The sequence below is a fragment of the Haliotis rufescens genome, unplaced genomic scaffold, assembly GCF_023055435.1.
Source record: "Haliotis rufescens isolate VD_foot unplaced genomic scaffold, xgHalRufe1.0.p SCAF_4, whole genome shotgun sequence".
NCBI classification, from domain to species: Eukaryota; Metazoa; Mollusca; class Gastropoda; order Lepetellida; family Haliotidae; genus Haliotis; species Haliotis rufescens.
In genome coordinates this window covers 40,010,319-40,037,842 of record NW_025964112.1, presented here as the reverse complement: position 1 = coordinate 40,037,842, position 27,524 = coordinate 40,010,319, and the positions used below count along the sequence as shown (strand labels likewise).

Genomic DNA, 27,524 nt, shown 5'->3' with positions numbered 1-27,524 from the left:
ACGCCTTGTCCACATGACCGAAGAGGTTGACCGCGTTAGCAAATTGGAAGGATGTCATCCGTTGGATGACTCCAGGCCTGCTTAACATTCACCTGTCAACAGAAGGCACGTCACGGGTCTTATCACAGGGTACCGAGACTTATTTTGATCAAATAAACCACTTTGGCACCAATGGTGAGGCCATAAACCTTCTGACCCAAAGACGGAAGCCTTGTCCACATGACCAAAGAGGTTGAGGAAGCTGACAAGGTAAAGATGTCATCTGTGGGATGACTCCACGCCATGCTACATTAGTAAACAGGTACAGGTACAGAATTAGGTACAGATATATTGTGTCAAATATGCAAGGATCGGTTGAGTTTGGGTTTCACGTCGCGATCAAGATTATTGCACTTACATGTACATAGTCACATGCATACACGTGTGTGTGTCTGTGTGCGTGCGTGCGTGCGTGCGTCTGTGTGTGTGTCTGCTTGCACTAGTCCGGATTTATGCCGGTTTTATAATACTCGTCCACTGAGGTACTATGCCGCAGTTTAACATGATACATCCCACTCAGCCTCCGTGCCGACCAGCACTTGTTTTTCCCCTTTCACGCCGAGTGGTGGGCAGGGAAACAAGAAGTACAGTCTTTCGGTAAGACGCGGTCGGGGAACAAACCACCTGCTTCCGCTGTCCGGACTGACGGGGGGCACGGGGGGCCCAGTCGTCTAAGGCGCCGCGATTCGCTGTGCAGAGTTGCGTCCCTTGGGCACGCCAGAAACCTATGATTGTGGGTTCGAATCCCGGTTCGCCCCGATTATGTTTCTAGGTTTGTCAGCACCATACCCGTGCTCGTGGGTTTCATCGAAGTGGTAAACGTCTTAGACCTGCATCACTTCGGGCTTTCCTCCCACATTAAGCTGACACGCCGTGATATAACTGGAATAATGTTAAAAGCGGCGTTAAACCCAACTCACTCACTCACTCTCCGGACTGACAACACCACAGGGGCATCAACAAGCATCAGTGTTATTTAAAAAACAAAAGGTATTAGGCGAGACTACATGTATCAGGAGGATGGTTTTCTTATCGGACTGACCTCATGCTTACTTCACGAGTCTATTCAGGTTAATTTTCATGTCGAGGGGGCACGGGTGGCCCATTCGTCTAAGGCGCTGTAATTCGCTGTGCAGAGCTGCGTCCCTTGGGCACGCCAGAAACCTATACTTGTGGGTTCGAATCCCGGTTCGCCCCGATTATGTTTCTAGGTTTGTCAGCACCATACCCGTGCTCGTGGGTTTCACCGAAGTTGTAAACGTCTAAGACCTGCATTACGTCGGGCTTTCCTCCCACAATAAGCTGACACGCCGTGACATAACTCGAATACTGTTAAAAGCGGCGTTAAACCCAACTCCCTCCCTCACTAATTTGCATGTCATCAACTGAATCGTAAGTGGTCAATAGCTTAGCATCATATTCAGATAAATATCGAATCACTCACTTAGGGTATGGTACTTATGATGGATATATGTTGAATACAGATAATCCAAGAACCGTCGTATCAGGACCTGGGGAGACACGATATCTGCCGCACAGTGTTTAGGTTAATCTGAGAGATAAATAGTCTGGAATGAAATGTCGCTGACACAAGCTTTTATTGCTATTGCATGTTGTGTGTATTACCAGATATAAAGAGATCCGCACTCTGACAAAGTTAAAGGTTCCCTTGTCGAGCGACAGTTTTACGACGTGCCGCTGTGCAGATCTTCACGACTGAGGTGAGGTGAATTTCGGTGACTATGCGAGTACTTACTCTCAAAGAGGTTTTGTGAAGGCAACCTGAATCCAATGCAATGCAGTATAGTTAAAGGCAGAAAGTATCACTAGCCCTGTCTCTGCATGTAATATTTTCTAAAAATAATCACAAGCACTTTTGAAACTATGGCTAGATTGTGAACTCACATGTGGTGCACATCTCATGGATGTCAGTTGACTCTTATCGCGGGTAACGAGACCAACTCAGGCGAAGAACACGTGGGGGTCACGAGCTAACTTTGACAGATATAAAAATTGGTGTTACTTCAGCACTCGCCACTATTTGTGAAACTAGCCGATTTGACCACGGTAAGTACATACCTATACACATGCCTGTAATTGTACGCATTGCATGAATTCTAAGACTGAGATTCTAAGCTTACTTTTACGTATACGATTATTAATCACCATCTTAATTAACATAGAATTAACATGGTATACATACTTATCAAGAGGACATTCAACGTACTACCTGCGTCTTCTTTTTTTGGGCTTGGTTGTAACATAGGCATTTAGTGAGTAAATGAGTATGGTTTACGCAGCTTTCAGCAATATGCCAGCAACATAACGGCGAGGGACTTCACAGGATGTAACCATATGGGGTATTGAACCCGGTTCTTTGGCGTGACGAGGGAACGCTTTAAACTCTAGGCTATCCCACCGCTCCAATAGGAGCTTCTATTATTCACAACGAGGCTGTAACCGATGTAGTTTCAAAACATTGGCTCCCTGCAGTTAATCTTCACTATTAACGATTTTGTTGCCAGAGTGAGGCACCTAATCGCCAGCACACAAAGTCAGCGATCTAACCCACTCAGCCACCGAGGCTTCCACGAAAATGACAACTGGTAGTCTAGATCACGTACTTTGAGTACCCCTCTGACAAGTGTAAGACAAGTCGAAACGAACTATTCTGTTTCATTTACTGAAACGATAACTTGAACTATCCATCAAAATATGTAGATTCGCAGACGTTCCAGAAGATGGGGTGGGAGTATCCAGAACGAGATATACTTTTGCTACCATGGTCAGTAATTTCTTTTCTTCGGAAGTCGCAAAGGAAAACTTTCTCCCTGTTTAAATTGTCATGTGATGGATTTTCATCATGGACAGATGTTCCGCCTGGCGTTAGCTGCAGTGTTGTTGGGGGTGGCCTTGGGTTTCCGGGCTGAACTGGACACGGAGTGGGAGCTGTTCAAGGAGACACACAATAAGCAGTACACCGCAAAGGAGGAGAAGTACAGGTAGGCATGCAGAGAGTAGACAGACGCTGTGTGGACTGAAGCCAGATTGACACGGGGTAGGCAGACACGGACTAGGCAGCAGGAATCAGACACAGTGTGCCAGATACAGGACACTTGGATACGGAGTAGGCAGATATACGGTAGGCAATCAGAGAAGGCACTTGTGGTGTAGATAGAAACAAGCAGACGCGGAATTGGCAGACATGGGCTTGGCAGACAAAAGGGAAGGCAGATATGGGATGAGGAGTAAGCATACTCGAGCTAGTCAGACACAGAGTAAGCATATTCGAGCTGGACAGAGGCAGCGAAAGCATAAACGAGCTAGTCAGGCTCAGAGAAAGCATACATGAGCTAGTTAGACACAGAGTAAGTATTACGCGGAGTAGTAGTCATACAATGGGTCGGCAGACACAGGGTCAAGTCACCTGAACGTTTGTTTTCAAACTGACATCATGCTCAGTGAGGAAACGCATTAAGTGGTTTACAAGTTCAGTATGTATGAACAGCCATTGTGAGTGAGTGATTGAGTTGGGGTCACAAGAATGTAGATCTACACTGGACACGGGATGATAGTGATGGACGGATGATAGTGGTGGACAAAGACGTTTCTAATTGTATGGTTCAATGTATCACCAATACTTGTTTTATGTATGATTATTTAATAAAATCTAAAACCTCACTTTAAATACCAATTATTTTCATATTCGAAGGCGTATCATTTTCGAGAAGAATGTCAACTACATCCAAACACACAATTTGGAGGCCGACAGGGGAGAGCACTCTTACAGACTTGGCGTCAATGAATACTCTGACATGGTACGCTCAGTAATATTTTGAAGACAGGATATTGATCCTTTCTTACTAAGTTTGTTATGCTTTTGTGTAATCTCGGAACTAGTTCTGCTTGATCTTATGACATGGATATGGGGTGAAACAGGGTTTACACATAGTAAATCAGGTTGAAAAGTTAATTTGTTGAATGGATCGTTATACACTCAACCCTAAATGCTCCACGGTCTAGTGACCATTTTCCTCGGTGACCTTGCCCCTATGGACCTGCTGGGTTAGAATTGGTCCCAAGGAATCAATGGTGGTCGTAAAAGGCGACTAAATGGATCGGGTGGTCATTCTCCGTGTATCGTACAGCGTGGATCCTTGCACACACTACTGAACACTGGATTGTCTGGCCGAAACTTGGTTAGTTATAGGCCGCCATCATATAGCTGCTGAGTGCTGTCTTTGATCTAGACATTGTAATATGCCCTGAATGACATCTTCATTTCTGTCACTTTGTAATTGGGGAAATGATGAACTCGTGAACTGAAATACATAATACAACAATTAGAAGATGTTGTTGAACAGAAGGTGCTTCAGTGACCCGAATCAGATTTCCTAGGACTACCAATAATCCTGAGGTTAGTCTCCCTTTAACAATAATGTCTGTGGTTGTCCTCCCCAGTCACACAAGGAGTTTATTACCATGATGAACGGCTACCGTATGGAATTGAAGAAACCAAGCCATAGAGTGTACAAAAACAACTCTGTCGGCGCCCTCCCCACCCACGTCGACTGGAGAACCAAGGGCTACGTCACCCCCGTGAAGAACCAGGTTGGTGCCGCCAATAAAACATTCTTGATATAAATATTAATATTATCCTATGAGGTTATATTTTGTCTTGGATGAATGACAAAAACAGAATTAAGGCATCTGCGTATTACGATTCTAGGTTCTGGCATGTTTCGAAGTAAAAGTTACTGCTTTTAACACTGCATCATGAAAGCAAAAGGTTAAACAGTACAACAGAGCACTAATATGTACCCTCCTCCTCAGAAACAATGTGGTTCCTGCTGGGCCTTCTCCTCTACTGGATCACTTGAGGGACAACACTTCAAGAAGGCGGGCAAACTGGTGTCCCTGTCAGAACAGAACCTGGTCGACTGTTCCAAGAAAGAAGGTGAATAAATGTGTGAGAGCTGTTATCTTGAATCAGCACTGTTTTCCTAACCGGTGTCACACTTTGTTGAAATTATTGGTTCTTCCTTCTTGGCCTGGTCAAGCTAGGTAATCAACTCATCCATGGAATCTCCTGCAGGTACCAATCGTCTTTTACTCTGTCCAGTCAGCTATTAATATGAGTCAGTTACTGTGCAACTTGTGTAACCTCTCCTCTCTCTGTTCCAGGCAACATGGGGTGTGAAGGTGGTTTGATGGACCAGGCCTTCAAGTACATCAAGGTCAACAAGGGTATTGATACTGAGGCCAGCTATCCATACAAAGCAAAGGTAAGAACATTTGTCTACAGATTATATATAATGTCAGTGTGGTGACGCATAAGTTGAGCTATATATTACAACGTATTTGGAAAACAGCTTTTTAAGTGACCCTTTTTTGATAGTTACATTGATATAACCAACGCCAAGGGTAGAATCAGTCACTCCTTGATTTGGCCTTATTCTATCAACATATCTGCAAATAATAGCCAAGAGCAATTTCCCGTATATTTGTTGTCCATTATGAAGCTAAATAGAATGCCGCTTTCTTCGTACTACTTTCAGAATGGAAAATGCCACTTCAAGCGTGCCGATGTTGGTGCAACCGACACTGGTGCTGTCGATATTAAGAAGGACTCAGAGGAGTCCCTCCAGCACGCCGTGGCTCAGGTGGGCCCCATCGCTGTCGCCATCGACGCCAGTCACCCATCGTTCCAGAGTTACAAGAGCGGAGTTTATAATGAGAAGAAATGCAGCTCCAAGATGCTTGACCACGGTGTCCTTGCAGTAGGATACGGTGCTGAGGGCAGCAAGGACTACTGGTTGGTGAAGAACAGGTGCGTGGTGAAAGCTAACTGCTCATTAGATATTATGTTATAAGATCTTATGATGGGATGTGTTGTTATTATTAGTATTAGTATATTTATTAGTTTAAACTTAGGCTTTACTTGGTTTCTTCCTTTACCTGTTAGTGGAATTGCACTTGCCCAGATGAGGTGTATGCAATATCCAATTCAATTGCTCACAGTTTGAGGCAAGTGTAGATGGTAAGCCCGAGAATGTGTTGAGGAAAAGTAAAAATCCAATGATGGTTGTAATCAACTAGTAACATTTAAGGCTATAATTCGGAACCAGTTCTCAATGCTTCAGTTATGCTACAAATTGAAACCTGATAAAACTGACAGAAAATGTAAATATAGTAAACACAGTAAACAATTTGGCTTGTTCAAGTAGGACTAAGAGCAAATTCTGAGGACCAGTGAAAGAAGGTTAACACAAGTCCTCTTGAACGATTTTCCAAGACTGGTTGTATGGTGTTGCGAGAGGTGAATGTGTACATATTTATGTTGCAGTTGGGGCGAGACCTGGGGAATGCAGGGATACATCATGATGTCCAGGAACAAGGAGAACCAGTGCGGTATCGCCACCCAGGCCAGCTACCCAACAGTCTAAACGTGGCCGTTAAACCCGGTCTCTCTCAGATCTCATCTCAGGACACTGCGAGATCTCGTCGTGGATACATGTGTTCTTGTTTCCATATATGTGTCTGTCATGTGTAGACTGCACGTTTATATGTAAATAAAATATGTTTAAGTAATAATTCAGTGTTGGTCATCATCGGCACATCCGTTTGTGCTCTTTCCCGTTAATGGAGTTATTATCCCCCGCCACGAAAAGGGAGGGGAATATAGGAACGGGTGCAGTCCGTCCGTCCGCCACGTTTCGTTTCCGAAGCAGAACTCAAAAGCCATGAGAGATATCTTGGCACACAGATAGGTCGAGTGGTGAACACGTCCCTTTTGATAATTTGGGATTTTTGAAAAAATTTTTTTTTTTAGTTTCCATGGCAACGACTCTGCCTTAGACTGAAAATGGCGGTAGTGTTCGTTTCCGGAGGGATAATCCCTTGCACACAACCGGACATGTCATATTGGCGGGGGATAGGAGTAGTTCATGCTTGTTAGCATTTGATCTGGGGCATTGACTAAATCGGAAAGCAAGGGTGAGAAGAAAGGTTTTAAATACACAATGAAATACCAAATATCATGCATAAAAATTAATTATATGATACATATAAATGACGAACATATATTGAAAAGAAATCTCCGTTTGTAATGAAATAAACATGATAAACATAACCTGGATGGATCCATTCTTGTTCGATGATATGTATCGCAAACATTACTAAAGGGATCAGATACACTTATGGATCAGCTGTCATATTAAAGTTCACCATATGGCCGTCGTATAAACTGCATTGATTGTGAGGGCAGATGAACAAACCTACATAACATGAAAATGAAGTTTATTACTTACCTGAACTTTCCAGTATTTTGTAATGCAGCCATTTGCCAAAAGTACATGTATCATTTTCTTTGGTAAACTGGTATATAGTGATTTTATGTACTATTGAGTCAATGAAGTCCAAATGAACATAACTTGGTCTATGATATCCTGTTTGGTTTTGATAACCTCTGCAGCCTAATTTTCAGCGTTCTCCACACATTTTCAATAATAACCGGGAGATTGGGAGGGGCAAAACACAGTCTGAAAATAACTGTCAAGTTTCTACTGGGTTGTCTGTCTAGAAACATGTACAGGGCATTTGTCTTCTAAAGAAATGTATCCTCTGTCAGCTGAATTTTGGCAATAACTGGCCATAAGTTGGTTTCTAATATATCTATATACTTTGTAGAGTTTATGTGACCATCCACAGCTACAATGGTACCAACACCTTCAAAACAAATGCAGCCCCAAAACATGCCACTCAGACGGGAGCGTGTTTGTCTTTGAACACTCGACCCAAGACATCTCGGCTTACACTTTTCTTCATCAGTTCTCCAAACATAAACTTTCTGATCATTACCTACTAGTATTGAGTTTCATCTGAAATATAACTTTGGACCAGTATTGATTGACATTCCAGTGTAGATGGGATCTGGCAAACGCCCTCCGCTTGAACCGGTTTTGCGAGATAGTTGTTTTCTTTTTTTAACTACCTGTCTACGGTAACCATTTCATGTAAATGCCTTTGTATTGTCCTCTTTGATAGTGTTACTGGTGACGACTGGTTAAATAGTGAGAAAATATCCTGTAAAGACCACCTACTGTTACACTTTAAGTTTCAACAATGACCGTGTGTCTCCATGTGTTGCTTTTCTTCTTCTCCAACTTCTTGGATGGTTTTCAGTATCCTCTCATTTTGAACATCTCTTAATAAATTTACAAACGGTAAACCTGTTTGTCTCAGTTAATTTACCAATTTCACAACCCCTTTTAGATTTCAAATTTATGGGGAGTTGTTTCTGGTAAGGTCTTTGCCTCTTGCCCCCAAATCACTGAAGCAGACGTCATAACTAGTAAATGAGAGTTATTTCCCCTGTGTTGACAAAATTCAATAGGTGATATGGCAATTTTGCACCGCCTAAAATTTTATCCCACCATATTTCTTCTAGGACCAACTATATACAGTCAGATGTAATTGATAAATCCCCAGCTTAATTATGGCGGCCATGTTGTGAATTTTAATATGGCACATGAGTGTATGCAGGGAAAAAGTCGGTCAGAATTTTGTTTGTTTGTTTGATTCCTGTTTAACTCTCGGCAATATTCCAGCTATATGATGGCTGTGTGTAAATAATCGAGTCTGTCCCAGACAATCTAGTCATTGACACCATGAGAATCGATCTTCGCAATTGGAATACGATGACATGCAATAGCAAATCCAGCATGTCTGACCATCCAATCCCGTTAGTCGCGTCTTACGACAAACGTAGTGCCCTTTACAGCGAGCAGGGGCGGTCGGGCAGCCTAGTGGTTTAAGCGTTCGCTCGTCACGCCGAAGACCCGGGTTCGATTCCCGACATGGGTACAATGTGTGATGGCCATTTCTGGTATCCCCCGCCACGATATTGCTGGAATATTGCTAAAAGCGGCGTAAAACAATACTCACTAACTCACTACAGCGAGCATGGGTTGCTGAAGACCTATTCTCAAAAGAGAATAGTATTGCAAGGGGATGCGTGTTGTTATATGATATTGGTAATGGCTTACCATGGTGCTGCGAAGTACATAGGTGGATATATCATAATATTATACACATCTACGTAAGCGAAACAGCGATATCATGTACCCCAAGACTGCTTGTACTTCGCTTGTGTGTCACCACAGACCAAAGGTTCTGTTAAAATATTCAAACTGTGGTCACAAGAATAAGAGAGTCTGTAAATGTTGTCTTACTGTGCAGAAAGCACTATATATCGCGACAACCTCGAAATAGTCGTTGATGGCCCTGAAAACCAGTGCCGTTAGGTGTTTAAAACAGGCTATCTACAGAACCAGCCATCACCAACGTTGTTGATAGCGGGGGCGATAATACACTCAGGTCACGAGGACACACAATCAACACGGTCAATGACTGCACCAACCCAATCCTCCTTTTGCCCCTCGGTCCCTGAAGATCCGGGGTAGAATAGGTCTTCAGCAACCCATGCTTGTCGTAAACGGCGACTATGCTTGTCGTAAGAGGCGACTAACAGGATCAGGTGGTCAGGCTCGCTGACTTGGTTGATGCATGTCATCGATCTCAATTGCGTGGATCGATGCTTACGATGTCAATCACTCGATAATCTACTGACCGCCGTCATATTGCTGAATGTGCGGCGTTAACAAATCCTTTCGTCTACCCCGAATCTGTTCCACAATCATTCAAAATTTCAGGTTTGTGGAAATGATCGAGCCGACACGGATGTATATATATTAATTGTTGTAATCATCTCAAATTTGTTCATTTTCCAAAGCCTTTCTATGAGTATTGCCTTTTTAATCATGTGTTCTTGACCTCAACAAACGTCCATTCAACCGGAGGTTATGTACGAGAGGTAACGAAGCTAAATTTGGACAATATCCTGTCATAAAAGCTCATGTATGAATTTATACCTCAGTTATATGTGGTTGCCTTCACCTATACAAATAAGACACACATGTGCCTGAACATTCACCTCGACATGATAAGGGTTATGTCAGGTAAAACATATACAAAATGGGATATTCAACTGATTTCACACAACCAAATATTAACAACATTTAAAAAAAATTATATTCAACATTTATATGCCGCACTTATCCGGGTACTAGTATCTGTTCAAAAGCGGTTAAGATGTTCCCCGACCAGAGGATCGGTTTGCTTTCTAGTTATCATTCTCAACTCCCTGGGGAGTATACAACCCAAGCTACCTACGGACGTTAGAGGGTTTTTGCATCCACCTCACATATCGGGTACCCATCGGGCACATTTGAACAAAGTCTCTTGTCCAGGGTGAAACCACACGTTGTGACACTTGTGTTTTGGGTGTATGGATGTATTCGTGTTTCCACCATCTAGTCATCTACCATCGGATGAGTGGGTTCTTTTGAGTGCACGGGATGAATATACTGTTCACTAGGGGTAGCGACGACACCTGTAAACATTGATGTACAACATGCCCGTACGAGCCAATTTCTATTTATCATCACATTTGCACTGACAATATTGCTCAAACCCTCCACCCGTTGACCAACATCTACATACCTACAGAGTATTTGCTGTGATTGGTTGGTTGGTTTGTTGGTTTACGCCGCACTCAGCAATATTCCAGCTATATGACGGCGGTCTGTAAATAATCGAGTCTGGACCAGACAATCCAGTGATTGATATCATGAGCATCGGTCCTCGCAATTGGGATCGATCAAGCAAGTTAGTGAGCCTGACCACCTGACCCCGTTAGTCCCCTCTTACGGCAAGCATAGTCGCCTTTTACGGCAAGCATGGGCTGCTGAAGACCTATTCTACCCCGGATCTTCACGGGTCGTATTTGCTGTGAAACCGAATTAAGCATTTACTAACATACATTATATTGTGTACTATAATTCTATATACACGACTTCGTAATATGCTTGTGTCTTTTGACTTATCTCTCAAGGTCAAAGATGGCAAGAACTGTCTGCCATATTTGGTTTTCGGCAATTACGTCCTTCTATGCTCGTTTTATGCTAGTCGCTCTCCCAGACCCTTGAGAATAAAATTGAATAGGGAGTCCAACTCAAGTCTAGTATGATTTTGCATCTCTAGAATGTGCTTGGCTCCATTTGGAATTTATTATTTTATATTTTATATGATCTCGTCGCGGTAGCGCTGTCCATTGAGATTTCTCTCTACCACTATCAAACGGGTCCTCTGTCTTGCTGTAATCCCACCCCATACCATAACGCTGCCGCCCCCGAACTGATCTTCCATGACACAATGATTGACGTAACGTTCACCTCGACGTCGGTACACTCGAATCCGTCCATCGCTGTGGCCGAGGTGAAAACGAGACTCGTCAGTGAATAGAACTTGCCCCCACTGCATGGCCGTCCAGCGTAGACGCTGTCTGCACCACTGTAGACGTGCTTGACGGTGGTTTCCTGTCAAAATGGGACGTCTGGTGGGTCTTCTGGCGACAATCCCTGTACATCTGAGGCGGCGACGTACGGTTTGTGAAGATATTCGTCGAAGGCCAGGGATACTTCTTGCAGTCACTGTTACTGGCTGGAATCGATTTCGTAGGTGTGTTGTTCGAATCCAGTTGTCTTGTCGATTATTGGTTACGCGTGGCTTGCCACTCCGAGGATGGTCTCTGACTGCATTCGTCTGTTGCCAACGTTGCCATAAACACCAAATGGTGTTTCTGTGGACGTTAAATTGTCTTGCAACATCACGTTGACTCGATCCTGCTTCAAAGCATACCAATGGCTCGCAGAAGCTCATTTTCGGACAGGCGTGACATTTCGTAATGTTGAATAATTGCGTAAATTTGTTGTTTTTCTGAGTGGTTGTTGTCAGCACGATGCTAAACAATGCGTATGGAATCCCGTTAACGCACGTTTTTATACCCATTCTTGGGTAGTGAAATGCATCAGACTTGCATAAAAATCAACTTTTGCATGGAATGCATGTTTTTCTGTTGCAGTTGCGTTTTTGTGACTTGATTCCATACATGAACTACGATATTGAAAACCAAACTACTTGTTTTTGTAAATACACTAAAACATTGGTGTCACAGGAACTTTTGTTGTATATATCAGAGTAGGGAAGTCCAAATTCATAGACTTGAAGGTTTCAGAGGAGATGTAATGAATGTAAATATTTTAAAGAGCGCATGAATTGATTGATGGTCACACGATGGACAGTGCACCAGCTCAGTCGAACTTTCAGTTCAGTAGAAAATACAATTGAATGATAATGCGACAAAGAATTAACTTTAACAAGTTTATTTTTGTGAAACAACAATATCACAGCAACAATCTCATGTGCAACAGAATATATTTAACTTCTGAAACCACGGCACGGGGGTGCTCTACCCCATTTTGCTTCAAACACCCTGCGTCAACCTGTGTCAGTCCCGCTGTTGGGGTCGTCGTTGTGGGTACAGACACTACAGAAAGATGGTGGTACTTTTAAGCACACAGAGAGTACCTGGGGAAGACTTGACTATACAGAACAATACCCGAGTTACATTTGTGTCACCTTTGCTGTCAATCCATGGTTAATTTCTTAACTTGCATCGGTATTAAAAATCCTGGATCTGCCTCGCCGTGTAAAACTGGTTTGCAATAAAATCAACTGGTAACTGCTAGACTGACATGCATCACATTTGAATTAACGTGTTTAATGAAATGAATCAATCTTTGGACCACTGCCAATTGACCGCCAATTGACCGTCTGTGAAGATCCGGGTTGGAATATAGGTCTTCAGCAACCCATGCTTGCCGTAAAAGGCGACTACGTTTGTCGTAAGAGGTGACTAACGGGATCGGGTGGTCAGGCACGCTGACTTGTTTGATGCATGTCATCGTATCTCAATTTCGTGGATCGATGCTCATGATATCAATTACTGGATTGTCTGGTCCAGACATAATGTCGTCATATAGCTGCATTTTTGGGGAGTGCAGCATTAAACTACAAACAAACAAACAGTTTGTAAACAGTTATAACCAGAGTTATAAAGACTGTAAAAATGACAGCTAAACGGCTACAGTGGCAGAGAGATTAGTGATGTAATTTGATTCTCATGCCCTGGTAACAGATGACATCACAATGGTCTGCAAAGCATTGAGTTGCAATTTCATAGTTGTGATATCCCAGGAGATATAGCTTGATCTCATCCAAGCCATATCTCCTGTGGAAGCCAGTTGGGGATGATAAAACAGTGTATTATTTGACATTGGTTCCCTTCCTTGACCCTGTGATGCCTTCTCTATTTGTGTGTTTAATGATGCTTAACATCAGAAAAAGTGGTAGGGAGGAAAAAAACAGCATTAAGTTAAGGGAGCAACTGATGAGTTGTCAATTCAAAACTTGTGAGAAGACACAAATTATGAACGTCTTACCATAAACAAAACGTTATGAGAACATAATCTCCTTCTTCAGACAAACTAGACACAAAACAGGGAACACCACCTCCATTCAACATTTGATGCACCTGCAGTATAATCTATTATCAGGTGCACTACTCCTCAAATCCTGTCCATACTCCAAAAAACAAAGACAAAAACACACTAAAATATTGCACTCTGGACTACAAACAGTCGTCCTGTTACTGATGAACACATTCTGAGATAGAGCTCCTAAACTTTGTCATAGTGCATATCATATATACTAAACAAATAATATTGGGGATCATGAATATTGTTTGGGATAATTGTGTGCTCAGTCTTCCCGACAAAAAATCCCCAAAATGATTGTGATCCCGAACTTTTTTGTTAAGAATATTACCGATCTGCTGACCTTGGCAAGTAACTGGGAAAATTAAAATGACTTTTAAAAATATATTTTTAACACCTGACTGAGCCTTGTGTCTCTTTTAGATACAAAGGAAAAAACCGTAGGTGTATATTATATAAAATAGAACAAAAGTTCATTATTCTGATAAACTGAACACTCACTCGAAAGTTTGTATAACAATATCAAGAAATTTACAATCAAACTTTAAATGACCACAATTTTTTTTCAAAGGATGGAAACTGGACTTTTACAGTCAGTTATAATTAAGTCTCTTGCCTCATGAAGATGGTTTTATGCTGTCCTTGCCACTTATGACCTGATATGTATAAATTAAGAAATCTTCGAACATCTCTTTAAGTTATTTCTATCACTATGAACGCAGATGTGTTCGTGTCAGAAATAAAAATACCATGATCATGTCAACAATAATCGTCTGTAAACTGACATTCAGTAATATATGTTGGTCCTATGGAAAGCAATGATGCATAATCTTGGATGTTTATTACATAAATGGTGACACCCAAAGGCATTGTATGGTACTGAAAAACATGACTCATTATCAGGATGAGATTCGAGCCCATGATCGTAAAGTTCTGGCACACCTCTAAACAGCCGACTGATATGCCTAGGGCAACCTGTGTATCAAGCAAGTAAGGGCAAGGTGAACCAATGGCTAATGGCATGAGCAAAGCCCTACACTGTCAAGACTGATGACACAATATGCCATGTTACACATTGTAACCACCGATTCCTCATTTTAGTCTGCTCTTACATTAAATATGTTGTACTGAAGATCTATTTGTCAACAGACAACTACACACAAGAGATATGGTTTGTGCAGTTATCTCCCCTTATGCTGTCTTACTGCAGAGAGAATTCATACAGTCCAATAAGGTTTGGTACATAGATAATGCTACAGGTGAAGACATCATGAACAGGTTCATAATTACTTGACAATAACTTTCAGTAAGTTCTTAAAACTTCTTCCTTACAGTGAAATGGTTCAAAACTTCCCCCTATGAAACCTGTTCGTCAATAAAGAAACATACTTGTATGTGTACCCAAAAAGGTAAATTTCACCTGAGCACCATGTCAAGACATTATTGAAGTTGGTGATGCATAGTACCATCTAATACATTCAGACAGATGACTCATGTCATCATCTGCGAGTGTCATCATCTGCGTGTGTCATCATCTGCGTGTGTCATCATCTGTGTATGTCATCATCTGTGTATGTCATCATCTGTGTATGTCACCATCTGTATATGTCATCATCTGTGTATACCATCATATGTGTATGTCATCATCTGTGTATGTCATCATCTGTGTATGTCATCATCTGTGTATGTCTTCATCTGTGTATGTCATCATCTGTGTATGTCACCATCTGTGTATGTCATCATCTGTGTATGTCATCATCTGTGTATGTCATCATCTGTGTATGTCTTCATCTGTGTGTCATCTGTGTATGTCATCATCTGTGTATACCATCATCTGTGTATGTCACAATCTGTGTATGTCATCATCTGTGTATGTCATCATCTGTGTATGTCTTCATCTGTGTGTCATCTGTGTATGTCATCATCTGTGTATGTCATCATCTGTGCATGTCATCATCTGTATATGTCATCATCTGTGTATACCATCATCTGTGTATGTCATCATCTGTGTATGTCATCATCTGTGTGTCATCTGTGTATGTCACCATCTGTGTATGTCTTCATCTGTGTATGTCATCATCTGTGTATACCATCATCTGTGTATGTCACCATCTGTGTATGTCATCATCTGTGTATACCATCATCTGTGTATGTCATCATCTGTGTATACCATCATCTGCGTATCTCTTCATCTGTGTATATCAACTGTGTGTCATCTGTGTATGACATCATCTGTTTATGTCATCATCTGTTTATGTCATCATCTTCATGTCATCATCTGTGTGTGTCATCATCTGTGTGTGTCATCATCTGTGTATTTCATCATTTGTGTGTCATCATCTGTGTGTCATCATCTGTGTATGCCATCTGTGTCATCATCTGTGTGTGTCATCATCTGTGTATGTCATCAACTGTGTGTGTTATCATCTGTGTATGTCATCATCTGTATATGTCATCTGTGTCATCATCTGTGTGTGTCATCTATGTATGTCATCAACTGGGTGTGTCATCTGTGTATGTCATCATCTGAGTGTCATCATCTGTGTGTGTCATCATCTGTGTATGTTCATCATCTGTGTGTCATCTGTGTATGTCATCATCTGTGTGTGTCATCATCTGTGTATGTCATCATCTGTGTATGTCATCATATGTATGTCATCTGTGTATGTCATCATCTGTGTGTCATTTGTGTATGTCATCATCTGTATGTCATCTGTGTATGTCATCATCTGTGTGTCATTTGTGTATGTCATCATCTGTGTATGTCATCATCTGTGTGTCATTTGTGTATGTCATCATCTGTATGTCATCTGTGTATGTCATCATCTGTATGTCATCTGTGTATGTCATCATCTGTGTATGTCATCTGTGTGTCATTTGTGTATGTCATCATCTGTATGTCATCATCTGTGTATGTCATCATCTGTATGTCATCTGTGTATGTCATCATCTGTGTATGTCATCATCTGTATGTCATCTGTGTATGTCATCATCTGTGTGTCATTTGTGTATGTCATCATCTGTGTGTCACCTGTGTATGTCATCATCTGTGTGTGTCATCATCTGTGTATGTCATCATCTGTGTGTCATCTGTGTATGTCTTCATCTGTGTGTGTCATCATCTGTGTATGTCATCATCTGTGTGTGTCATCATCTGTGTATGTCATCAACTGTGTGTGTTATCATCTGTGTATATCATCATCTGTGTATGTCATCATCTGTGTGTGTCATCATCTGTGTATGTCATCTGTGTCATCATCTGTGTATGTCACCATCTGTGTATGTAATCATCTGTGTATGTCATCATCTGCGTATGTCACAATCAGTGTATGTCATCATCTGTGTATGTCATCATCTGTGTATACCATCATCTGTGTATGTCATCATCTGTGTATGTCATCATCTGTGTGTCATCTGTGTATGTCACCATCTGTGTATGTCTTCATCTGTGTATGTCATCATCTGTGTATACCATCATCTGTGTATGTCACCATCTGTGTATGTCATCATCTGTGTATACCATCATCTGTGTATGTCATCATCTGTGTATACCATCATCTGCGTATCTCTTCATCTGTGTATATCAACTGTGTGTCATCTGTGTATGACATCATCTGTTTATGTCATCATCTGTTTATGTCATCATCTGCATGTCATCATCTGTGTGTGTCATCATCTGTGTATTTCATCATTTGTGTGTCATCATCTGTGTGTCATCATCTGTGTATGCCATCTGTGTCATCATCTGTGTGTGTCATCATCTGTGTATGTCATCAACTGTGTGTGTTATCATCTGTGTATGTCATCATCTGTGTTTGCATCTGTGTCATCATCTGTGTGTGTTATCTATGTATGTCATCTGTGTCATCATCTGTGTGTGTCATCTGTGTATGTCATCATCTGTGTGTGTCATCATCTGTGTATGTTCATCATCTGTGTGTCATCTGTGTATGTCATCATCTGTGTGTGTCATCATCTGTGTATGTCATCATCTGTATGTCATCTGTGTATGTCATCATCTGTGTATGTCATCATCTGTGTGTCATTTGTGTATGTCATCATTTGTGTATGTCATCATCTGTGTGTCATCTGTGTATGTCATAATCTGTGTGTGTCATCATCTGTGTATGTCATCATCTGTGTATGTCATCATCTGTGTATGTCATAATCTGTGTGCCATCTGTGTATGTCATTTGTGTGTTCAATCTGTGTGTGTCATCATCTGTGTATGTCATCAACTGTGTGTGTTATCATCTGTGTATGTCATCATCTGTGTATGTCATCATCTGTGTGTGTCATCATCTGTGTATGTCATCTGTGTCATCATCTGTGTGTGTCATCTATGTATGTCATCATCTGTGTGTGTCATCTATGTATGTCATTTGTGTCATCATCTGTGTGTGGCATCTATGTATGTCATCAACTGGGTGTGTCATCATCTGTGTATGTCATCATCTGTGTATTTCATCATCTGTGTGTCATCAACTGTGTGTGTCATCAACTGTGTATGTTCATCATCTGTGTGTCATCTGTGTATGTCATCATCTGTGTGTGTCATCATCTGTGTATGTCATCATCTGTGTATGTCATCATCTGTATGTCATCTGTGTATGTCATCATCTGTGTATGTCATCATCTGTGTGTCATCTGTGTGTGTCATCAACTGTGTATGTTCATCATCTGTGTGTCATCTGTGTAAGTCATCATCTGTGTGTGTCATCATCTGTGTATGTCATCATCTGTATGTCATCTGTGTATGTCATCATCTGTGTATGTCATCATCTGTGTGTGTCATCATCTGTGTATGTCATCATCTGTGTATGTCATAATCTGTGTGCCATCTGTGTATGTCATCTGTGTGTTCAATCTGTGTGTGTCATCATCTGTGTATGTCATCATCTGTGTATGTCATAATCTGTGTGCCATCTGTGTATGTCATCTGTGTGTTCAATCTGTGTGTGTCATCATCTGTGTATGTCATCAACTGTGTGTGTCATCATCTGTGTATGTCATCATCTGTGTATGTCATCATCTGTGTATGTCATGATATGCGAGGTAGTCGAGCAATGTGCTGGGTAGACACAGGGTGTCCAGCCTCCTCAGGCGGTCAGCCCGACTCAAAGTGTGGTGGACGCACAGTCTGCTGCTGGACTTGAGACTGCGGGGCTCCCCTGAAACAGTGAGTAATTGCATGTTGTTTAATATAACAGTCAGCAATATTACAGTTGTAAACATAAGGCTGGACAAGGTAAACCAGTGACTGAAAGCAAGAGCAATGATCCATGGGGAACAATGACAAGTTACAATGCATTTTAGTCAACAAACATAGGTTACTGATTCCTGCAGCTGTCAACAGTCATATCACAACAACTGGTAAATAATGGAGTCTGGTTTATACTGCAGTCAACAGCCATATCACTACAACTGGTACGTAACTGAGCCTGGTGAAAACAAACCAGTGAATGTTAGCTTGAACATTGACCATTGAACACAACAAGCCACGTCACACACTTTCGTAATTTATTCCCTAGTGTCTGGAAGACAGACTATTTGGTGTCTTTTGAAATGAAATATATCAATATGAATCGATAAATGTAAAAAACTTACATCCTTCACAGACAAAAGTGATGGAGTGAGTTGGGTCAAATGAAGCTTTGAACATTATTTCAGTTACATCACTGGTGTACCACTTAGTATAACATATGAGAAAGGCTTTGGTACTGAAAAACACATGGGATATGAACCTTGATTAGTTGTCCTGACATCCTAACAGGCCTAAGGGATGTAACTCTTGCAGCACCTCAATTCACTTGGGCACCTGTGCCTCATAAACAGACAAGGAGCCCTGAGTGTCCCAGAGATTGTCATCTATAAATTCACTGAGAATAATTAATTTTTTGGAGAAAGAATATGTGTGTGGAGTGCATACCTCGTATTGTGCAGAAAGATTGAAGGACCCTGTGTCTCTCTTCCTCAGGGTACCCAGACAAGTCATATTGCCAGGGAAACTTGCCGTGATTGTCTCTCGTGTACATGGACACTCCGAACTCATACAGCAGCTGCAGGAACTCCACTGCACACCTCTGCTTCACTGCGATGTGATACAAGGGAGCTGCCTCCCGTGTACTGCTCTGTGCGTTGGCACCGGCCCGCAGAAGGAGTTTGACACATTCAAACTGTTGGTATGCTACGGCTATCTGGAGGGGATCCATGCTGAATGGACGAAAAACTCGGACATTCTGACACGTCACATTTGCACCAAATTGTATCAAGATCTGAAAAAAAGCAGTTCTTATACATGTATTCTTACACTTGCTTGCTTGATAACAGTGTTAGAACCTACACTGAAACATCGTTCTTAATTGTAATAAAGATGATGTTCATCCATAAATCCTATCCTTACTATGTATTACATTTGTTTGTTGATTAAGAATGCATTCAGCAATATTCATGATATTCCAACCATATGCATGATATGACAAGGCCTGGAAATATGTTTGGATCAGTGATTGATACTATAAGCAGCAATCCACATTATTAGGGGAAGATAACACACAATCAACCATGTCACCGAGTCAGACCACAGAATACATTAAGTTGCCTCTTACAAGAGTAAGTTGCGAAGGAGCTATTCAACCTTACCGTCTTCCCAAGGCAAGGACGTTAACTGACTGAGTCCAGTTTCCACCCTTGCCAAACTAGCCTGGAATTTCTGTGCTCGATCAGAGCCACCAGTGGCTATTACGAGTTATGTCCCTTCTATCATGTCTATATCCCTCCTATTGTTCAGATTAGACCTCACATTCATTTGCATTTGCTTCAAACAAAATGGCGGCACCCACTCCAGACGATATGATCGCTATTCAAGATCTATATTGTAATAAAACGGGCCTTACCTTGCAAAGTGCATCAAATCACTTGAGCACCTTGATTAAAAGTATGAAAAGATTTGGAAAATATCGGTCGACGCCCAGGTGGCAGTACACATGCTTTGCAAATCCTGCATTTAACCGAAATCTCCATGTTGAAATCCATATTGTTCACGGGTAGAAACTGGGTGTTTATTGTCAGTTAACTCCCTTCCCTTTTAAACAGCAAAAATTACATTATATGTGACCACCCCAGGAGAAAAGGGACCTTATGGGTGCTGCGATACAATTGTGCTGTGACGTCATAAAGATGTTTGACGTCAACTTACATCAGTTATTATAGTGAGTGAGTGAGTTTGGTTTAACGCCGCTTTTAACATTATTCCAGTTATATCACGGCGTGCCAGCTTAATGTGGGAGGAAAGCCTGAAGTAATGCAGGTCTCCAACGTTTACCACTTCGGTGAAACCCACGAGCACGGGTATGGTGCTGACAAACCTAGAGTGAGTGAGTGAGTGAGTTTGGTTTTACGCCGCTTTTAGCAATATTCAAGCAATATCACGGCGGGGGACACCAGAAATAGGCTTCACACATTGTACCCATGTCGGGAATCGAACCCGGGTCTTCGGCGTGACGAGCAAACGCTTTAACCACTAGGCTACCCGACCGCCCCGACAAACCTAGAAACATAATCGGGGCAAACCAGGATTTGAACCCACAATCACAGGTTTCTGGCGTGCCCAAGGGATGCAACTCTGCACAGCGAATCACGGCTCCTTAGACGACTGGGCCACCCGTGCCCCCCAGTGAATATAGCCATGTGTGATGTCACGTATCTCTGTCAAAAATATGAATTGAAGCTTGTGAATTGTATTTTTGTGTACCGAAAATGCTGTAGTTCTAAAATATAATGAAAAGTCAAAATGTGACTTTTCCTCCAAAAGGTCCCTAATCTCATGGTTAGTCACATATATATATATGGTGATTAAGGGGCTGGGTGAGTTATTCATAATATTATGACTGCCTACAGTAACATTAAACATTGTGGATAGCTTGACCAATACAGTAAGAAGGGTGACCATTACTACAAAGCAAGAAGGTCATTTTCAAAGGTCCTGTAGGATCTTTAATTAGAGAATTATCTTACCTTGACCATGACCAGGAAGCCATTCATGGCAGCTGTGTAGAGGGGTGTGGCAACATTCTCTTCACTGCCTTCGGGGTTTGCTCCATGCTGGAGGAGAAGGAGAGCACAGTCATAATGGTTGTTCTTCACTGCTACAAACAATGGCGTCTGACCTTTCACATCAGAGATATCGATGGACGCCCCAGCCTCGAGTAAGATTCTTGATGACTCCACATGGCCACCTGAATACAATAAATCTTTCAAAATAAATTATTCACGGAAACCAGTGTTAGAAATTGGCACTAGTTCTGTAGTCCTTGCCAAACTGTAAGCAGTAGAAATTTGTCATTTTTCTAGGACTAGTGGACTAAAAATGTTAGTTTCTACTGGAAACTGAAAAAGGTTCAGAGTTTTAATATATTTTTCATAAATGAGTAGTAGTTACAGGAAATAGATCTCACAGCAGGTATTTGAATGTCTAACCTTGGAGGCTGTGTGTCCTCTCATCTCGGTGGGGAATTGTAGTATTTTACTGCTTTCCTTTTAGTTTTCATTACTTGCTCTACAGGTTGATAATATCAAAGAATACGAGTTTGTGCTAAATACAGCTGCCAAGACACCCATATCATACATACTGGGACACCCATATACATACTGGGACACCCATATCAAACATACTGGGACACATATCATACATACTGGGACACCCATATCAAACATACTGGGACACATATCATACATACTGGGACACCCATATCATACATACTGGGACACCCATATCAAACATACTGGGACACATATCATAGATACTGGGACACCCATATCATACATACTGGGACACCCATATACATACTGGGACACCCATATCATACATATTTGGACACCCATATCATACATACTGGGACACATATCATACATACTGGGACACCCATATCATACATACTGGGACACATATCATACATACTGGGACACCCATATCATACATACGGGGACACCCATATAAAACTTATTGGGACACCCATATCATACATACCGGGACACCCATATAAAACTTATTGGGACACCCATATCATACATACTGGGACACCCATATACATACATACTGGGACACCCATATACATACTGGGACACCCGTATCATACATACTGGGACACCCATATCATACATACTGGGACACCCATATCAAACTTACTGGGACACCCATATCATACACACTGGGACAGGACAACAAATTGTTGTTAAATGATAAATAAAGGGTCAAACATGGTTTTCAAGCTTCAATTATCCCCATCCTAATTCAGTGGGAAGTCTTGTGTGTTTTATTAAGTTTTCCATGGTACAATTTGTATCTGTTTATCTAAAACATACAACTGACAGGAGTTTTAAAAAAAAACAATGTCCCTGAACATGTTAAATATATAACTCTCAACGTGTGTTGTCAATACAAAATGTTGCATTGCGCATATCTCCCAGTAAGTGGATCCACAGGAATAAGTAGCTCGGTTTTTCTTAGGCCTTGTTGAATACGATGGGTCATTAAAAATGATATTTCCAATCATGTATACATATTTACAATATAGATCTACTGTGGTTGACCGGGGAAGATCCTTGCTTGTCGTTAGAGGCGACTAACGGGTGGTCGGGCTCGCTTACTTAGTTTTTTTATGTATGTCATCTTATCCCAATTATGTGGATCGATGCTCATGATGTCAATCACTGGATTGTCTGGTCGAGATTCGATTATTTATAGACCGCCGTCATATAGCTGGAATATTGCAGAGTGCGGCGTTAACCCCTTGGATGCCAGAGGGACATATATGTCCTTCCTCTACAACCTTCACTTTGAAGTCGAATAAAATTCAAAATACATCACCAACACAAATACACTTCACAATTTTGAATAAGGTGGGACATTTCCTGTTCTGTGATATCATCCACTTGCATTTTAGGCCAAGCAAAAGTACTGAAAATGACCTCTGAAAATGAGGTACATTGTAAATGTCGCCATTTTTTACACATTACTAAATCACCGCTCACGGCGTTATTTACAGCATGTTTTGAAATCTATATTTAGGATATCTACTCGGAGAAATGAATTTCAAAAATAGCATATTAGTGATCACGGGTATCTGTCTTTTATGAAACCACCAATGATCATTCCAAAACGTCTCCCATAACCCGAGAATCGTTTAGAATGTTTTGGAAAATACGCAAACACGAACGCCGAAGTGAACTTTCCGCCATATTGGCTAGTGTTCACAAAATCACGTTTCAGGTACACCGGTTATGAGGCGCCTGTAACATCGCGTATATGTCAAACTTAGCTGCCATACACACATCCTTGAATTCCTCATACATTTTAGGATCAAATGACCAATGGTCTCTGTCACCAATACAAAGTGGCTGGATGAAATCAAGCAAAATATGTTAGGTGTGAAAACGAACGCTGTCCTCGAAAAACTGCACTTGTTTGAAATGTAAACAAAGCAAAATTCAGATTTTACACAGTGTAGAATTTTTTCCTATTTTGAGCTATCCATTCGTCTATTCGTTCAAGATATAGGCTCAACATTTTCAGAATATGCATGGGAAGAGAATCGTAGGAAGAATTAGGGAATTTCAAATAGATACATTGCAATGATTTGATATTTTCAACAGAAGTTGTCAAAGTTACCGTTCTGGTTGACGCCATGACTGACGCAAAATCACGCACAACGACAACGGTATTTATCAGAATTTCTGACTATTTCCGTTTGTTTCAATGAAAATTATGACAACAAACAACAGTACATAGATTGTCAGAATGTTTCTGATTACTTACATGTCACATTTATGTTTATACGATCCCTGAATCAACGAAAGTCCCCTGGTACAATCCCGCGTACTGTTGACAGTGTACACGCCATTTTGTAAAAGTGGGTCACAGGTAGTGATGTCATACGTCAACATTGTTGTACATATTTGGTAATTTCATTGAGGTGAAGGTCCTTGAATGAGAGTGCACACGATCATTGTATCATGCTGTTTACAGTTTCAGTTATGGTGTATATTTTGCATGTCTTTTATACATTTTTTCACACAATTAATTTTACTTTGGATATTTGTCAATGTTCAAAATGAAATCATACGTACATATAGGCCACAACATGTATGAACGAACCTTTGATAATCTCCTGTTTGTTTGAACATTGTTTACATAAGAATGTGATAGGTTTATAGTGTCGACTACGATATTTCTTATTTCCTTTGGACAAGTGTTACAAGATGAAGTGTAAATGTAACTGCAGCATGTACGTATTTCTTTGGATGTGTAATAAGTCAATATTATAAGATCATATAACCAATGTCCATGAATAGCCGTTTCATTTTATTTTATAACTGATTATATTACTTTAACAAAATGGATAATATTTTTCGGTAAAATATATGCACACATTTCTATAATGTCTTGGTCTTGGAATTGTCTTTTATGTCGTTAGATAGAGAGAAAAGTGATATCTTACGATTCGCCAGGTGCGCGTTAGTCACAAACAATTTACGAATTATTCCTCTCGTTTTGCATTATATAATCAATGGTTTCATTCTTTTGTCAATATTGTGATCACAGGATAGTAAACAGTTTACTTTATTTCTCCAGGAATTGTAAAATGTATAAAAATAAAACCCATGCCAGGTACCCCGTTGGTTCAACCGTATACGATTATCCTGATAATTCTATACCAATAGAGCTTTCTTTGCATCTTTTATTGTGTAAGAAATAATAACATAATAATGAACAAATATATGTCCAATATTGAATATATGTTTGGTTGTTTTAAAATATTCTTTTGGGAATTTTATTACGTAAATTTATGCTAAACAGGTGCGTGTCTTGTCCAATTAAGATACACGATAAACTATCTAATTGTTTACATATTCAAGACATTATTAGCTTGGTGAGAGCAGTAATTTTATGTTGTGTCGAAAAAGCGTCAAATTCCGTTCCACACATCGAGATTTTCCATACCATGAAAGAAAATTAGGGGAGATATATATTAATCAAAATACAAGTGTCGTCTTTCTCCGACGTTATCAAAGACATGAAACCAGCCATGACGTCAAAAGGAATCGTGTTATTTTTCGGGTATTTCATTACATTTGATGATAAGGCATGTGCTCCATTAATAATGATGCAACATTAGTCAAATTACACTTACACAATCAGGAGAATGTTGGAATCTAAGGACTAAGTTATAGGTTAGATAAGGCCATCCATTTCTCTATTAACTCCTTTTTAATGAAGTACGATTTCATAATTTCTTATGGGTATATTTTATAACTAAACGTGTACAGTTTCAATATCGATATTTGTGTTGGAATAGTTTGGTTCCTCCTGAACAAAACACCACGAAAATACATTGTCCTTACCCACAGCTAATTCTCACCAAGTGACCTGAGTTACAACAAACTAGAGCTAAGCATAGCGGAGTTATGTCCCCTTTTCTTTGTACGTGTGAAATCTCTCTGTCACCTTTTGACGTCATAGAGAAAAAGCAGTTTTCGTCATTTACGGCATGCTATTTTTGGAATTGAATGTATGTCGTTATACAAACGCATATAACTCCATTTGATATGTAGTTATGTCCTTCAGATGTTAGGCAGTATTTTGTTCGCTCACAGTTTCCGTAAAGCTTCTTAATTAAAAATTTTGTCGCACAGTACTTTTATTGGTGTACAATAGAAAGCAGAGAAATTAACTGTTTTTCAACACAGAATATATTCTCGGACAACACTTAGGAGTGTCTTTTTTTGTAAACCGGTTTGATATTTACAGTTAAATTTACACCATCAAATAGGAAATTTCATATTCTTCATCTCTGCGTAATTTTATAGCCAGAGGTAGATCCAGTGCCGCGTGAGCGCAATTCTCGCACAACCTTCACTTTTCCGATCTTAGGAAAATGTACGTCAGAAAAAAAACTCGGCATCCAGAGGGTTAAACAACAAATAAACAAATTTACTGTGGTGGATCTGAAGTCACATTAACATACAGTGCACGAGGGGCCTGGAGCAAGTTTTGTAGGAATGCTACAGTTTGTAATATTTTACCTGTGGCTGACAGTCTGAGCGGTGTACATCCCAGATGATTCCTCTTGTCAATCTGGTCTTTGTAAACGTCCTGTGTGATCAGTTTCCGGAGAGAGAGTGTATCCCCGCAATGCGCACTCTCGTGCAGCTGCGAATCCGCCGTCTGAAACTGACAGTCATAGAAGCGCGCAGCAATAGCATGGCTGATCATCCAGATCGCACAATTTGTCGGCAGTCTAATAAATGTCGGAACAGTTGGCTCGTTGAAATGTAACCACAAGTGAAGACATTAGCGTTGTTTACTTTTCGATATGCGAAAGCTATGCATACTCAGTACAGCGGGTTGACAATTCACGTGAGTGCATCGAGCATACGATGGTATTCGCAACCGTCGCTGCGAGGAGCTACAGCTGTTATAGAGTTACCTCCCCTTTTTGAGAATTAGGTGAAACGTCGTAAAATATTGGGTTCTGTACCATTCCATACGTGACCAACTCGTGTTATTCCGGGACAAGCCGAATGTTGGTTACCATTCGTGACCAACTCGTGTTATTCCGGGACAAGCCGAATAGCTTCTTGCAGGTTACGGAAAGGGGCGATAGGTGACGAATGGCAGGTTACGGAAAGGGGCGAGTGGTGACGAATGGTTCTGTACTTCACAAGTTGTGTCTGAACGTAGCTGAAATAAATTCGAAATTGTAGCCATCGCTGTGTTATAGCTAAAACGGCACCTCAGCAAACCGTCACCGAGCGAAAACGGCACCGATTGCCGAAAACGTAACCTCGCTTAAAGAGAAAACGGCTACTATTGCCTGGCAAAAACGCCACCTTATTTTTTTTTTAACCTTGGTACTGAAATACTCGCCGACTCTGATTGGGAGGCGCAACTAAACTTATTGTGAAAACATAACATTCTTTAAAGTAAAATAAATGAAATTTAACTCGCATGGTCACTTACATTAAGAC

General features: G+C 40.9%; 2 protein-coding genes across 2 annotated transcripts; one reads left to right on the top strand and one right to left on the bottom strand.

The window, feature by feature from the left end:
• Positions 1–1,961: 1,961 nt before the first annotated feature.
• Positions 1,962–6,633, top strand: LOC124118401 (procathepsin L-like). Its single transcript, XM_046480508.2, has 8 exons — positions 1,962–2,106; positions 2,911–3,041; positions 3,752–3,857; positions 4,501–4,650; positions 4,873–4,996; positions 5,224–5,324; positions 5,598–5,869; positions 6,386–6,633. The coding sequence occupies exons 2-8, from the start codon at positions 2,911–2,913 to the stop codon at positions 6,483–6,485; spliced, it is 984 nt and encodes a 327-aa protein (XP_046336464.2). The 5' UTR covers positions 1,962–2,106; the 3' UTR covers positions 6,486–6,633.
• Positions 6,634–18,438: 11,805 nt separating this feature from the next.
• LOC124118408 (ankyrin repeat and SOCS box protein 1-like) lies at positions 18,439–27,054 on the bottom strand. Its single transcript, XM_046480515.2, has 4 exons — positions 26,580–27,054; positions 21,513–21,733; positions 19,426–19,771; positions 18,439–18,667 (listed from the first exon to the last, which is right to left on the bottom strand). Exons 1-4 carry the CDS (start codon positions 26,767–26,769, stop codon positions 18,525–18,527), a joined length of 900 nt encoding a protein of 299 aa, XP_046336471.2. The 5' UTR covers positions 26,770–27,054; the 3' UTR covers positions 18,439–18,524.
• Between the last annotated feature and the right edge of the window lie 470 nt (positions 27,055–27,524).